General features: G+C 35.4%; 1 protein-coding gene across 1 annotated transcript in view; it reads left to right on the plus strand.

Annotated features, from left to right (window-relative positions):
• Positions 1-1,192: 1,192 nt before the first annotated feature.
• LOC118280609 (uncharacterized) overlaps positions 1,193-15,791 on the plus strand; it is a 30,877-nt gene continuing 16,278 nt past the window's right edge. Inside the window, exons 1-2 of the mRNA XM_050699202.1 lie at positions 1,193-1,493; positions 14,900-15,622. Coding sequence (XP_050555159.1) covers positions 1,394-1,493; positions 14,900-15,622 — 823 coding nt within the window. The 5' untranslated portion in view covers positions 1,193-1,393. The remainder of the gene's footprint in view (positions 1,494-14,899; positions 15,623-15,791) is intronic.

A 15,791-nucleotide genomic window follows, 5' to 3' on the forward strand; every position in this document is an offset into this window, starting at 1 on the left:
ACCATGAACAAATATTTTTACTACTAAATTCGAAAAAAAATTATAGATGGCGCCGTTTTGGTTTAAAGGTTGTTGAGCAGATAAAGTATGGCCAAAGAAAACTAAGAAAAAAGGCGGCAACTTTCAAAATTCAAGAGTTGATATTTATATTATTCAAGACTAATACAGGATATTTACACTACCTTGTTAATCAAGTGGTCGTGGCAAGAGGATGTAAAAGTCCCGGGTTTGACAATCCCTTAATTTGTACTGATCTTCGTGTCGAACGAACTACATGAACAGTTTACTGTTTCCAATCATGAATAGTTATTGATAAAAACACACACAACATCACACCTTTTACCCCCGAAGGGGTAGGCAGAGGTGCACATTAGGGCACGCAATGCCGCTATACAATGTATACCCACTTTTCACCATTTGTGTTATAAGTCCCATGTAATAGGGGGTTAGCCTATTGCCATAGCCTGGACACAATTCCAGACTTCGTGCTACCACCGAGAAATTTTCGAAAATCCGAAAAAGGCCAGTATTACTTTGACCGACCCGGGAATCGAACCCGAGACCCCTTGTTCGGCAGTCGCACTTGCGACCACTCGACCAACGAGGCACTGATAAAAAACACTCGTTTATTAAATTTTGCATTTCAGACCCTGGTATTTCTATATTTTTGCTTGCTACTTTTCTCTTCACCTGAATCCATATAATAAAATTTCGTGATTCATGATGTGATTGTATTTTTACGAACTTCTTCTGCTTCTTAAACTACTGCTGGTTTATTGTCTTTCATCAAATGCATTAACTAAGATTTAATATGATAATCTTAAAAATGTACATTAATCTCTTGAAGCCATTTTTGGAGATTGGCTTTATTATCACACATAGTAGTGGGTTTGTTTTACATGATAACTTGCGTGGTCTATCACAAGTCCACTGGGTTTTGTGAGATTATTATGTTAGCATCTCTTCCAACCATTTCATGAAGTTGTTTGTTGATGTTGTTGTTGTACAATTATTATCTTTGCGATATTATTAAGGGTATTCCTGAACTGAGTCAGATGTGATGATAGTGCCATTATAACGCATATATTATGGTGTAGTATTTATATTATGCATAACATGACAATGCTAACATTACTACTGAAGTGGTAGAAATAGTAGTAAATTAAAATATTTATATGGCAACATTAATTGTTTATTGACATGACGAATGACAGACGGCGGGGTCAGCGGGGTCTTGTTCGATGGCAGTTCGATTGGTACAATTTAGACGAATTAAATGACTCGTTAGAGAGATTATTTCCGCTCTTATCCGATAACGAAGTGAAAATGTGTTTTATAAATACTGTTTAAGCTGTTTACGCACGCTTCTTACGTGCGTATTGTGTTATTTAAGATGTATATTCATTACACCGTAGGAGCCATTTTTATTGTATTTATTTTGTGCGTTCATTGTGATAATGTAGCCAACGACAACGAAATCAAGGAGATTTACGGTAAGTTAGTTGCTAATTTTGTTATTTATGGACTTTTTGATGTGAGGTACTGGGCACAATGTTGTTTTTTTTGGTATCACGCCTATTCGTAGTATACCGCCCACGAACTCATCGCGAGTTTTAACTGTAGGCTTCTTCAAAACGTTGCCGAAATCGAGCTTATTTTTCCACTGTTCTTGTTTATAATTACTGTGTAAACTTCCTCTTTGGCCGTCTGGTCAATTGTTCTCATCTGCGAGATGCCCACATGTGCATTGTTATCATACTGTGTAAAATCTGATGCACTTGCACCAGACAATGGCATATACGACGTTTAAAACCGCATTTTTGAGTTTAAAACACGCGATTCATGTGTGGAAAACGTATTATTTGATAAACTAAGTAATATAAAATTCTTATTGGAATAACATTCCAATAAAAAAAATAACCCATGTTTAAAATGACTATAAAACGTAAAAATCTTTGTTTTCCATCACCTACTTATCGTAAATAACTGTTCATGATGGTGTCATCGTAATTACAATCAACCAGAAACTATATACATAGATGTACAACATATAAACATATACAATTACATACATTTTAAGTCATGAAAAGTCACTTGTAGTAATCAGTTGATTGTTTATATTATTTCTTTAATAGTGATAGGAAAACAAAGAGTGTAGACTGATGACATTCCTTTTGATAAGTTTGATAACATAATGCACCAGTTTTATATAAGAAATGACAATTTTTACGAACAATAATAGACCTTAATATCAATATTTCATGAGATATTGTTTATTATTTAGACAATTTGGATGATGCATGCACATGTTAGATGGTGCATGTGGGCATTGTGGCTTACAAAACCAGCAATATGGAGATAATTGAGGATTTTAAACTTATTTCAGTAATTTCACTCAACCCTAGATACTTCAGTGTCACTTTGAAACTGTCTTATAATAAGTCCCCAGTTAATAAGGAACTAAAAAAAATATAATAGTGTTACAGGGTATTCAAACCTTTGGCTTAAGAATAATCCTTTTTTTTTATTGCAATCAGTTCACCTTATATGTGCAATTCTTTCCATTCTTGTAAACAATAATTCTCAGGAGCTTTTTTTAGGAAAAGCTACATATCAGAAAAATATTTGAACAAACTGTCCTCGATTCCACATAGAATAAATTAATGAAAAGATGTCATTAAAGACATAGGAAAGAGATAGCATTTCCAGTTCTCTTCTTATTTCCGAAAGATTTATCTTTCAAAAGTGGTTGTATAACTACCTGTTCGGGTAGCTGGCACCTTTTTTTTTAAGTGGGGAAATCATCCAATGACTTCTCTTGCCTTAGGCGAGGTGAGAGCAAGTGTCAGACTCTTACTGACTATAAACCACCCCTTTCCTACTCCTGCTTTTCAAGCCAGAGTGCCTGTAAACCCGCTAGGTAGTCTGCAGCTCCAGATCAGGCATCAGTCCTACTGGGTCCCACCTGTGGTGGTTTGTTGGTATCTGGTACCTGGGATCATAGGTTCCAAGGGATCCAAGGGCATCTTCCAAATAGTACTGTAGTAAAATCATCAAGTAGCAACCATGTGTGGGTGTCACAAATTAATTAGTCATATATTAGTGATATAATACAATTTTTTTTATTTAGAAAGCCAATGGCATTTCTTACAATAAGTATATTACAGATAAATATAAAATAGGCTAATAACAGGTGTCCCTTTTTAACTTAATTGTGTACACCATACGAACGGACTATAAACAACACATAGAAAAAAAATATACATATTTATTAATAACAAACCAACATGTAATCTTGTAACAAATTATTATATTTGTTTTATTGGTTAATTAAGTCGCTAATTGAATTAGCGGTTAATATGAACTGCATTATGTTTCCTTGTATATGACCAATTGGCACAAGTTCTTTGGCATTATTTTTGATTTAGTTATAAGGTAAATCGTTGATGACAATAATTTCTTACTTAAAATGGATAAAATAATTAATAGAGGATTTATTTTTACTATTTCCTATAGGTATATTATTTCTTCTATTATCTTCCTTACAAAGAAAATCTTCGTATTTAAGTGAAGTGCATTAATGTGCAAGTGCAGAGGTATTTTTGGACACTTTTACTTTGACTTTTACCTTATTTATAAGTCAACAAGCAGTTAATATTTATTATAACTTACTTATATGCCTAAAATTCCTACACTAGCCATCCAAGAGTCTAGTCTAGTCTAGTTTAGAGGCTAAAGTTTAAGACTATGTGGTGTTCCTTGTTTACAAAATTATGACTTTACTTTTACGTTTAAACCAACCAATCAAAGCGCCGAAAGGGCTCTCGTTTACGTTACTTTAAACGTAAAGCAAACTCATACTAAGGGTACTGTTCATCCACTGCTAGTTTCCTATCCAATACGGTTTACACACGCGTCAAAACCCATCAAAAAAGTTCAATTGTGCCAATTATGTTATCAACTTTTATTCCTTTTTTATCTTTCCCGGCGGACGCGAGGGGCTAATCTCGTCGCTCAAATATTGTGCCTACAAAAAGAACATTAGCTCTACATTGTGGTTATAACTATGCCGTACCTATATGCATATATTTTAAGATCGTCACGCATATATCGTATGGAGAAACCTCTTGTCTTAATTTAAACAAGATATTTGTTATCATCTTGGCTGACGATTAACGAAAAATGAGTGAAATAGGCCCAGTAGGTAAGCCAATAAGTGCGTTATTTTCTTTGAGCTTTGATTAACACAAATACGGCATTTCGTTGAAATGTTTAGTTGTATTATGATTCTATGGACTAGTAATACTTGAGGTTTCATTTAAGTAAATAGAGTGATCTCTATACTGTATGTATTTTATTCTTTGAATGAAAGATGTCTAAAAACCGACTTTATTTCGTGATTTGGACCTCCTCTGCTTTTAGAAAATATGCGAAAAGCACCATAATAAAATGTGTTTAAATTCAAATTCGGAAATACAAACGATCCGTTATCTACGGTTACGAGTTAAAATTTCCGTGTTTTTTTATGGAATTTCATGCCATGGTTGCGCCAGTCTAGACCTTATTTGCATTTTGATGTAGGTCATCTTTATAAAGAGGTTTTGTGGCCATGCAAATGCATTCTGAACTCCCACTTCTTTAAACAGTTTCATTTTGGGGGTTTCTGAGACACGGAAATGATAAATACATGATGTATAAAGCAGGTTTAAGGATTAAAAGGATTAAAGCAAGCCTCATGGAACCCGAGACTTTTCCAACGAATGCAAAACCTTGGAAATCGGTTCGTGCTTTCGGGACTTATAGCATCAGGAAGGAAAACCAGACTTTTTTTATATTTATACAGATAATAGGAGCCATACAGAATACGTTGAACGCATTTATAACGTAGATTCGTCATAATCATTGCAAAAAGCTATATTGACTATAAATCTAAAGTTCATCGCCATACAACCGTTTATAATGTAGGTTTCAAGTGGTTTTATAACAGTACATAGTAACTGCCGACCGCAAATCGATACATATCGGTAATACAAACGTTCTGTACCCATCAATAATTCTACTATACACCATAACCGACGGATTTTGAATAAATCAATACTGTATAAACCACAGCTGGAATTATCTATGTTCAACCTGATCTATCCTGAATTACAATGTGGTTTTCTTTCGTGAATTTCGTCTGAAATTCGATGACATCGAGGAGTGTGAAATGTGATGTCTTAAATCTCTAAATCACTTTCCTTTAAGGTTCTAAAGATCGCTGATACTACTGATCTGCCGAAATTATAACCGTACTTTGTCAAACATTCATTTATAAATTTCGCCCATAAAAACTCCTAAGCTCTATTTAGAAAGCGAAAAAGTACTAATACATCTCATAATCAAGAATTGCGTCTGCTTTTGTGAGTTTTACTGAGACCTTTTTTATTTCATCTCAGAATTGTGCAGTTCAGTTTTTTTAAACGTTGCCCCACACGAGGATTTTCTCCAGTGTCGTGGGTGCGTTTACAAACATACTAGTTCATAAACACATTCAGTTCACAGTTCAGTCACTAAAAGCTAAAATATATAACAAATATTGTTTCTCGTCTTTACAATAATCGCAATATAATTCTCAGTATTGCCTCTAAAAATGAGACATCATTCTCTCTGCCAGGTATAGGTCATTGCCCTCTGTAAATTTGCCTTTACATAACATAGGTAAACTAAGTTATCGGGTGTAACTAATGGAACTTATCGCTACTTTGTTACGCATAGAATTTACTAAAGATTTTATGATGAGTTTGTTCTCCAGTTTAAAACAATGAATGTCTAATAATTCAATGATTTTAAGGTTGATATTTCTGTCTCCTTCAATTTATAACTGTAGTTAGTTATAACGTTGAAGATTATAGACATTTATAACTTAAAGACTAGAATATCTATAGGACACATAGGAAGTAGAAACACGGCAATATAGTTAAACCGAAGGAAGGTTACTATAAAATCGTTATAAAAGACAGACGAGAGGAAATGTACTGTGACAAGATCATCAATAAATACCAGAATAATAAAATATTAATATTAAAAGATAATGCTTATAAATATATAAGGTTATAATATAGCCTTATAAGGTACGTATATCCACTGAGGTCCATCGACGGTGCATGATTCCCGTATGCCAGTGAGTCACCGGCTTAATAGATTTGACCTTACTTCGCGGGCCCATGCTAAGGGGCCGTCTTCACTGACGGACTAATATATTTATTTAGTTTTTAATTGTTTCATAACATCTGTTCATTTATTTGAACTATTAATCTTAAAAAAATACATTAAATGGAAAATTGGAAATACATCACGTAGGTGGGTGTATTTTTAAGTCGCGCGAAAACCATTTGACATTTCGAAGTGATACATCATAATTTAATAGACAAATCGATCCTGTATACAGTGTACTTACGCGAGAGTCTCAATTTATAAAGGTCCTTTGAAAATGTCAACGTACAACGTGGGCTGTGACAATGTCTAGGTATAATGCCATTAAGTATTCCTTCAAACTTTATTTACATGTTCCCAAATGACCTAAGTTAAAAACAGGCAATACAGTTACAAAATTCTGTCTGATGAACGTGACATCACGATTCTTCAACCATCCTCGTTTGGGATCCGAGTGCCAAAGATAAAAATCACGAATCCGTTTTAAAATGAAATGTTTTTATTTTATTTATTTACTTGAGCTATCACATCTAGTATTTTCCATGTTGTATTGGAATTTATCTGTCTTGTACTAAATTTTTGGTTGATATGGAGTGATAAGAATGTTTGTATATTTGGTAGTATTTGTGATTTGTGGCCGTGAACGCGGCTACTGAACACTGTTCAGGGTTAAGCAAATTCCCATATCAGGTACGATCTTTAACTCGAAACCGTTTAACGCTTTACTTGTTTATTACTCTACTCTACTCATTTTGGAATCATTGCAACATATACGTTAAAAAACGTATTGTTCATAATAGTTTTAAGACATCCTCAAGGTTCACGCTTCGCAAGGACATCTTCACGATTGCAAAAGATAACTAACTATATTATCTAGTCCAATTTGTAATTTACATAAACACCGCATTTATATAGCAGATCTGTTTAAATTGTGCAAAAAATGCAGTCTTGTCTGTTCAAGCCTTTAGTGTGTAAAACTGCGAGCGATCTAAAAACCAGTCCTAAGGCATTGTTCATTATGAGACTGTTGGAAATAACAGTCTACGTCCATCCATGTTACAAGCTCTCTAGCCGTTCTAGAATGACTTTAGTGTTTCACATTATTTCGGTTTCTACATGTTAACGGGACTACGATCGTGTTCTAAATTGGTCTCTCGTGTCTATACTAAGCCTTAGATTGTATTTCGAGAGATCGACAACTTTAAATAATGGTGTTTCTGGTTTTAATGTATTCAAATTTTGGTATTTCCGGCGTGTAGGTTTTGTTTTTGAACTTGTAACACCTAAATAAAAAATGGTACCTACTAAGAGTATTGCAGTTTTAAGAGTTTCCTTTTCCGATGTTTGTTTGTTTAGTTGTTAATGCTGCCACTTAGACAGAGCCATTTGTTATCAAGAACTCATTGGGATTTACACCAAAACACTAAAGAGATAAGATTATTGTTATTGTCTGTCTTAAGTGCTCCCTTTTTTCGAAGGGCTGAACAAAGATTTATATTTATAGTTTACTGTGTCCCCTTTCTTATGATTGTCTTATGTTTATGTAAGACAAATGATGTCACACTCTCGTCTCCAAGAGATTCTCTAAAGCAGGTTCTTGCGGATTTTACAATATCTTTTACAAAACATTTGTTTTGTGGTGGAAAATCCATTGACTTGCCCTCTCGCCTTGGGTGAGGCGAGAGGGAGTGTCACTTACTGACTAAAAACCACCCCGTTTCTATTACTCATTTTACGGCTGGAGCCCGCTAGGTAGTCCGCAGCTCTGCTTTATCTAAACCATACGAGCATGTTTTATTAGGTACATCTATGGTTTGCGAATCCAGGAACCCTACATTGTAATCTAGCCTGCAGGAGATCAGCGTTGACCTACCACAAGCTATCATTACTATTTTCTTAGAATCAACTGTCCATCTGACTTCTAACATTACTTGCATTACAATCGGTCTTTTGTTAGAAGTTTTCCATTGTTTGCAAATCATGCGTAAATGATTGATTAACCAGTTAATTGTTATGATGCCAGGGAAAATTAGCTGAAGAAAATTTGTCCCTTTTTTCGCAAGAGTTGAATCTATTGATAGTGTTTTTAGTGAGGTTTTTACGTCTGTTTTTAGACTACTACCTAAATAGTCTGTGTAATTAAGATGGTATGCTCCACTTTTGTTCTACGTATGGTGCCTGTCTCGTTATATTTTTATCTGTATGAGATCATATTATTATCTACTTGAATGTGGAAGCTTATTGCTTATCGCACAATGACTTACTGCCTAGAAGTCTGTTAGTATACGACGTAAAATATGTTCTGTTTACGTTTTGTACTCAAAAATGTGTAGAATTTAATCAATTACTGATTAGTATTGTAGTATTATACTCCAAGAAGAAATGAAATACTACTGGAGTTTTAACATAGCTCTCCGGCTACGATATTCCGGAAAGTTAATAACGTACTAAGTACTCAGTTTGAGAATAGATTCGTGCTATATTTAGCTCGCAGTTTCCGAATCTCAGGCAGATTTAATGAAACTTGTTGCCTTGTCGATGTCGATATAAAGCTGTTGCGTACGCCCTTTGCTCTTTGCGTATTTTATTTGTTTAGACACAAATTGTTTGCCTACGTAATTCCCTGTACACCAACTTTTGCCCAATCGTTGTGGAAATGCGGAGTCATCGTCCGTTTGATGTGGAAACTTTTTAGCCATTTTGTAGAATTGGAGTCACTTTTTTTTTCTTCAGTAAGTTCATTGTGAACTTCAAATTAGAAAGGGAAATTTGGGAAGAGCTGTGTCAAAAATATTTCGGCCTGAATGAAAATAAATAAAACTGTCTTCTTCAGATTGGGGCGCGTACACAATTATTTGGGGACGTGTTTGATACATATTAAAGAGACAGCTCAGATGTATGTATTTATGTATTAGAATAAGATAATAAACTTAGTGAGTATTTACGTATTCCTGTCGTTCTTGGAAGTCGAATAGATGAACAAATAAGAATAACTTCGCTTTTTGAAACAACACATACCTAATACCTATTATTACTCGTTATTGACATTTTTTTTTTGCAAAATACAAACGACTATTTTTGTCCAAAAGGCAGATTTATTTCTAGCATTCACAGTTGGGGAATTTTGTATCTTATACCAAGCAGGTATGATAAAGTGCTCCATTTTGGAAAGAGTAATGGTTTAACAGGTATTTGTGCCAATCTCTAACTAATAGAAGCGTTTAAATATGCTCTATTAAGACGATCCTGGGTTCTGTTAATTTACATTTCAAATAGTGTTCAGACACACACAACTTTTGAACCTAAAAAAATCGGTAAATTCTGTAAAGTATATTCCTTTCGTGTTCAAAGTCATCTATAGCGTGGTTCGTAAAAGAAGTTCCCAAGTTGGGTGGCGAAATATGGCGGAAAGGGCTCACCATCGAGCCATCGAGATACCTTCACGCTTTGTTTAATATTCATGCACAGGGAAAATTGCCTTTATTCGAAAGTGTCCAGTTTTGTAAGAATTTATCCGTCCAACCCAATTTTTTTCTTACCAATACTTGACTTTGTCTTTGGCGTTCCACGTTTAAATGCTAAACATGTAATTTTGCGTCGGATAATTTATGTGGTATATTTGAATATTTTTACTCATAACTGCATTAATTTATGTTATACTATCGGAAGTATCATACATCACCTTTTATGGAAAAAACAAGCGTGATACGATGTTATGTGAATCTAATGATTAGGAAAGTTACAGACATCGTTTGTTCGTCATCTTGCGTGCGACAGAATAGTAATTCAGCGACTGCTTAGCCATACATCAGTGAGCTGTCATTATAGCAATATGTGAGGCTGAATTTAGACGTGGTTCACTTTCAACGGTAATATCATGTTGAATTATAGCATTTATAGCCATTAATGCAGCCGTTTACGAAGCGAAAGTTTAGTCCCAAAGACGTAGAAGTTATGGAAAGTTCGAGAATGTCTCTTGAAAAGGGTTGAGATTCGTTTACTTTTAAGGATGAAGTTCCGAAGACGTTCTCACAATGCTGTGAAATGTCTAGACTTTAAGTTGGGGTGTCTATGCTCTTTTCTTGCCATGATATTACTATCTATCTATCCAACATATCACAGTCATGAACGATTGCGTTTCAACGTTGACGAGAGTCCCAGATGTGTTTATAGCACCACTCTCACTGTAAACCGTTGTTCACAGCTCATTATAATGTACTTTCGTTGATATAAAAACTATAAATATTAACAACTCGTAGTTTTATAACCCATAAAAGCAATGTTATTGTGTTACACAATGGGACACTGACCTCCATACTATACTATTGTTTTAATACTAACGTAACACTTAAATTGTCGCACCTAGTACCAATTTTTCATTCATTTTCAACTACGCGATCGATGTTGTGCAAAAATGGTTTGTATTTTAACTGTTACAGGTTTTAGAATTGATTGTAGTGTTTGGAGTTTTCTGATGGGCCTGCCTCGGCGATCGTTAACACAGTTACCGCGATGCTCAATGTTGTTTGCCTTTGTAATTAAGGACGGGGCTACTTTGAGAGTGAGAATTTTGGGTCGGGAGACCATTGCACTTTAATTTGGACCATACGCTTTATAGATATAGGGCTGAAGTATGTTCTGAGCTATAAACGTTTCTGAGTTTTCCTACAGTAAAATGAGACTGTGTTCCACAATGTCTATGAGTAGTAGGTACCTACTTGATTGCGTTTCAAACACATCATGCATAATTAATAGTTGATCGTGCCTTGTGTATATTCCACACTTCAAGTCTCTTGGGTCATGCAATACCCTTCCTTTTCCTTGTTGATTCAAAGGAGCGACGGCTCATGTTTGGTTCCTTCCGTATTTATCACTCCTACAGCGATTGGCAATACTTCAAAATGCTTCTGCCATGTTTGGACGCCCTAATTTGCCACTGCACATGAGTCAAATGACGTCATTGTCGCTACATTATCCATTTATCCGATAAATTGTATAAAATGGCGGACTATAGAGTCTAGTATTCGTCCGATAGCAATAAATATGTTTCAATCGTCACTTCTGCTTTCGGATTGTGATAGTTGTGGTTCAGTTGTATCGGTGTGAGCAAGTGACAATCAATTATGAAGTGACTGTCTAGCAGGATGCGGGATACTCGGCTCACAACTGTTGAAGTTGCCACACACTGACTTTGGTTCTGATAAGAAATAGGACACAAGTTGTGACTATAACCTAATAGAGGAACTGATAGACACTTATGATGGATTGTACTTTTTGTTATTTTAGGACCCTCGCACTTCTTTTAGGCAAAGATTTTTTTTGTCCTTAGTTTTGTAACGAAACCTAAATACCTAAAAAAAGTCACAACTTTAGGCAATCAGCAACAAATTTTGGTTGAGAATGTTTACTGGAAGTCTAGAAAAGCCACTAACTATTTACGAATGTCAGTTTACTACGAATTAATACTTAAATGTGGATTATTTAACTGCGTAAAGTGGTCAGTCTCAGTACCATTGAGCCGTGAATGAGATCGTTGTAGATTTCTCTTATACACATGTTTGAAGTGCTGCATACTGGTCTGATGTAAGCGTAGACTTTGTATTGGTCGGTAAATCTTACTGCGGAAGATTTCGTACTTCCCGGAATACTGAAATCATATAATCTTCTAATAGACTTATGTGGTAAATGGAGGAACTGTGTTGATACTGGATTTTTAACCTGTTAAACTGGAAAAAATCGGTTGCTGTATTAACATGGGTTTGAAAGGACCTATAAGTATTGAATTAATGCGTTATTATATGCTTTTGGTGACTTCTTGATAGCCTAGCAGGCGATGAAAATAATTTAGTCGAACACTATTGCCGTTATCAAATCTTTACGATCTTTCGAGAGATCGAGTCCTGAATAGATATAACCACAATCAGCTATCAAAACAACCATTTACAGAGGTCCCCAAAAAGTCTCTTTCTCGAAACCAATACGGCCTATACGTAATAGGAAAAACATAATAATAGCTCGTTTGGTTAAATGGGCACTATACACGGAATAGCCGTCACGTATGTTCAATTTGCGATGGAAGTAAAAATATTTAATTGATCGCTTCCAAGCCTTGGCAGCCTAATACCTTTTGGTGAAACCTCGCGTCCTACGTTTTCACACTGAAAGCTTAATCGTCCCATTGTAATTAATTTTGTAAAGGAACGTGCGTCATCATCCTGTTTTTCATCGAAGGGTCATTTATGAGTGGAGATTTTGTAATAATCCTTTTCCACAACATATTTTAATGAAAATGTACGAATAAATAATTTTGGTAAACATGTTTGAACAATACATCGATTGTAAAGTCAACTAAATCACGATCATAGTGATAACTTTTGGGAAAAAAAGTTCCTTATATTTACTTAAAATTAGGTTAAATAGCGCTGTCTAGTCTAGGTCAAAATATTCCGGAGCTGCGAACTACCTAGCGGGTTACCGGGGCTCTGGCTCGAAAAACAAGAGTAGGAACGGGTTGGTTTTTAGTCAGTAAGAGTCTGACACTCTCCCTCGTCTCGCCCAAGGCGGGAGAAGTAATTGAAAAATATTATTTATACTTTAAAACTTGCGTAAAATCGCCAATAGTCATGATTATCGTCATCGTGACATTACAAAGATTTCTAACAATTTACCTAAAACGGAACTAGTGCTTTGAACGGCCTTAAACCGTTTTTATATTCTATGGTTTTTGTGCGCGCAGGCGCAGCTAATCTAGTAACGGTTTTTTATTCTACGTTCTAGTTATATCACAGTTACGGAAGAGTTTTTCTTTTTTATTTTACATAATAATATGTATTGCATTATTCTAAGTAGTTGTACGAGTATGTAATGCAAAAAAAAAAGAAATTTAGTTAGTAATTTCACTTTTGTAGCGCGGTTAATGGGTTTTATATGGTTTTAACTTTTAACAGAGCAGTTTAGTTTGGATATAAGTAGGTAAATATTTCGAATTTTAGGTAATTCTATATTTTTTTACGATAGATGCTTTCGATCGTCTGGTCTGGGAGTCATTAAGGCCTATGTTTATCAATAGACCTCTTGTGGGTGATTTTCGAAAGGAATCCGATATCAGATTAAGGAGTCTACTTTCCAATAGCGTTTTGCTTTCCCATAAGTGGCCTATTGGGACATTGACACCCACTATTAAGTGTCTTTTAATGTGTATAAAATACTTTTATTGATTTTGATAGGACTTGATTGATCTCTTCTGATGAACTGGAAGTTAGAACTAGTTTGTTGTTTTATCCGACCCGGAGCTGCGGAATACCTAGCGGTTTTACCGGGGCTCCGGCTCCAAAGACTAGGAGTAGAAACGGGGTGGTTCTTAGTTAATAAGAGTGACACTCCCTCTCACCTCGCCCAAGACGAGAGAAGCCATTGAATGATTTTCCCCACTTAAAAAAATGTTCTGGATGATTTTCCCCACTTAAAAAACAAATGTTCTGTGTTCTTACTTAATATTATGCGTATGTTTGTGAGTTTGTATGTATGTTTGTTACTCAATCACGTGAAAATGGCTGAAGGGATCAGGATGAAATTTGAAACAGTTGTAGATTATGGAAATATCACATAGGATACTTTCTCACAGGACCGCGGGTGAAGTCGCTGGCAGAAGATGTCGAATAAATGCAAAATGATGATAGTTTGGCTTCTTAACGTTGATAGTGAAATTGCTAGGATGGTGACAAAATGATATAAGTACAATTAATATCCTTGATAAACTGTCTCCTGTGCTAATAATAACTTTTTCTTACTCACAATCAACATTGTATATGTTCCAAGTTAGAATTTAACGATAAATCGTGTCCTGTCGCGCATGCGCTTTGAAGGATTGTTTGTTTGTATGTATATGTATTATGTATGTAATTGTATGTCTTTATATGGTGTATGACTAACGTTTTGTTAATATATTGTCCTTTATATGTTTAGAGGCGAGTGTAATTGTTGTTTTTATTAGTCGTATGTTGACAATACAATGGCTTGGTCATTAAACTTCCCCGATTTATCAAATAGGGACTTTTTTATTTGATTTTGAATTATATTTCAAGGGCTGTTAAGTTCAAAACCAATTAAACAAGGATGTACCAATTATACATGCTTCATAAATTGCCATTTCCCCAATTTGAATAAGAGAACCATCTTAATTTTTCTTGACGTAAAAGAAGCCACCTTACGAAATAAAAATGTAGGTACTAGGTACCTATTAGTTTTCAGGTTAAACAACTCTCAACCATTAAATAAAAGGTCAAGGTTCATTATTGCCTGTGCGGCAACAGGCTTTTCCCTATTACACGAGACAAATAAAATTATCGACGAAAGTGGGTACTCTACCTGTCTTTTTAGGGGTAAAACAATTTTGAAGTTTTGTATTGTTTTACGTTAATCAGATAAGTGTAATTAAACACGAGAACAAATGCATTTTTTAATCTAAATGTACCTAATTACCTACGTAGTGTTTTACTTGTTATGATTACGCAGTAGTTGTACGCCGTTTCATTGTTTTAGTATCCAATCAAAGGTCTTATCTAATCAGGTTTATGTGATACCAATTCGACATCTCTAATCACATTGATAGTGGCCAATATGAATGAATGCGTCATTTGCACTGTCACTTTTGATATCTCTTATTGTGGAAAATTACAAAATGTCTTCTTCTCTCTCTTTCCAGTTCCGTCCGCTCCTCTAAACCTGACAGCAAACAATGTAACTACCGAGGAAGTACACCTCTCATGGGCCCCGCCAGTGAACATGACAGTGCGCACCCTTCCCAACACAGACAATGACTTCAAAAGTCAAACTCTTATACCTCACAATGACCACATAAGAAACAGAAAGCAAGAGCTGCAGGGCGACGAACCAGCCAATGACGTCCTCAGCCAGGAATCACCATCAGAATCCATAAACCCTGAACGACAGAAAGACTTTGAATACGCATCATACAACTGGTACAAAAACGACAAACAAAAATACAATGACGATTACTCATCTCATGTCCTTATCGATGACTATAGGAATAAAAGAGATGTAAGATCACATAGACATAGGAAGAGACGACAGGATAATGGGACTGATGAGAATTTGCACTTTGAGAAGAGTTTGGAGGTTTGGGCGAAGCATAATGTTGAGCCGAAGGAGGTGGTGAAGAAGGCGTTTGCTATGAGACATAAGAATGCGACGCAAGTGGCTTACGTGCTTTACTACGAACAGGGGGAGCGTCGCTATGACGTGAACATCGTCAATGGGACTCAGAAGTCGGCCGATGTGAAAAGGAAGAATGTGTTCCCCAGTGATTTGGGCATGGAGAATTATTCGAGGGCGACCAAGAATTTGACGCTGTTAAACACTTCCGGGAAGGTGACGAAAGTAGTCGGGTTCCGCTTGAGAAATCTAAGTAAGTGACAATTTACGATTGTTTTGTTTTTCGTGTAACAGTTTCGGGTAATAATAGTCATTGTGGTATTTGTTTTAACCGAATTGCTTTCTAGATTTAAATAATAGTTAATTTATTTTTATGTAAGCAAGCACTTATTTCTTTTTAATCGCGTCTAGACCAAAGTTGC

Source organism: Spodoptera frugiperda, chromosome 16 (assembly GCF_023101765.2).
Source record: "Spodoptera frugiperda isolate SF20-4 chromosome 16, AGI-APGP_CSIRO_Sfru_2.0, whole genome shotgun sequence".
In the NCBI taxonomy this organism is placed as follows: domain Eukaryota; kingdom Metazoa; phylum Arthropoda; class Insecta; order Lepidoptera; family Noctuidae; genus Spodoptera; species Spodoptera frugiperda.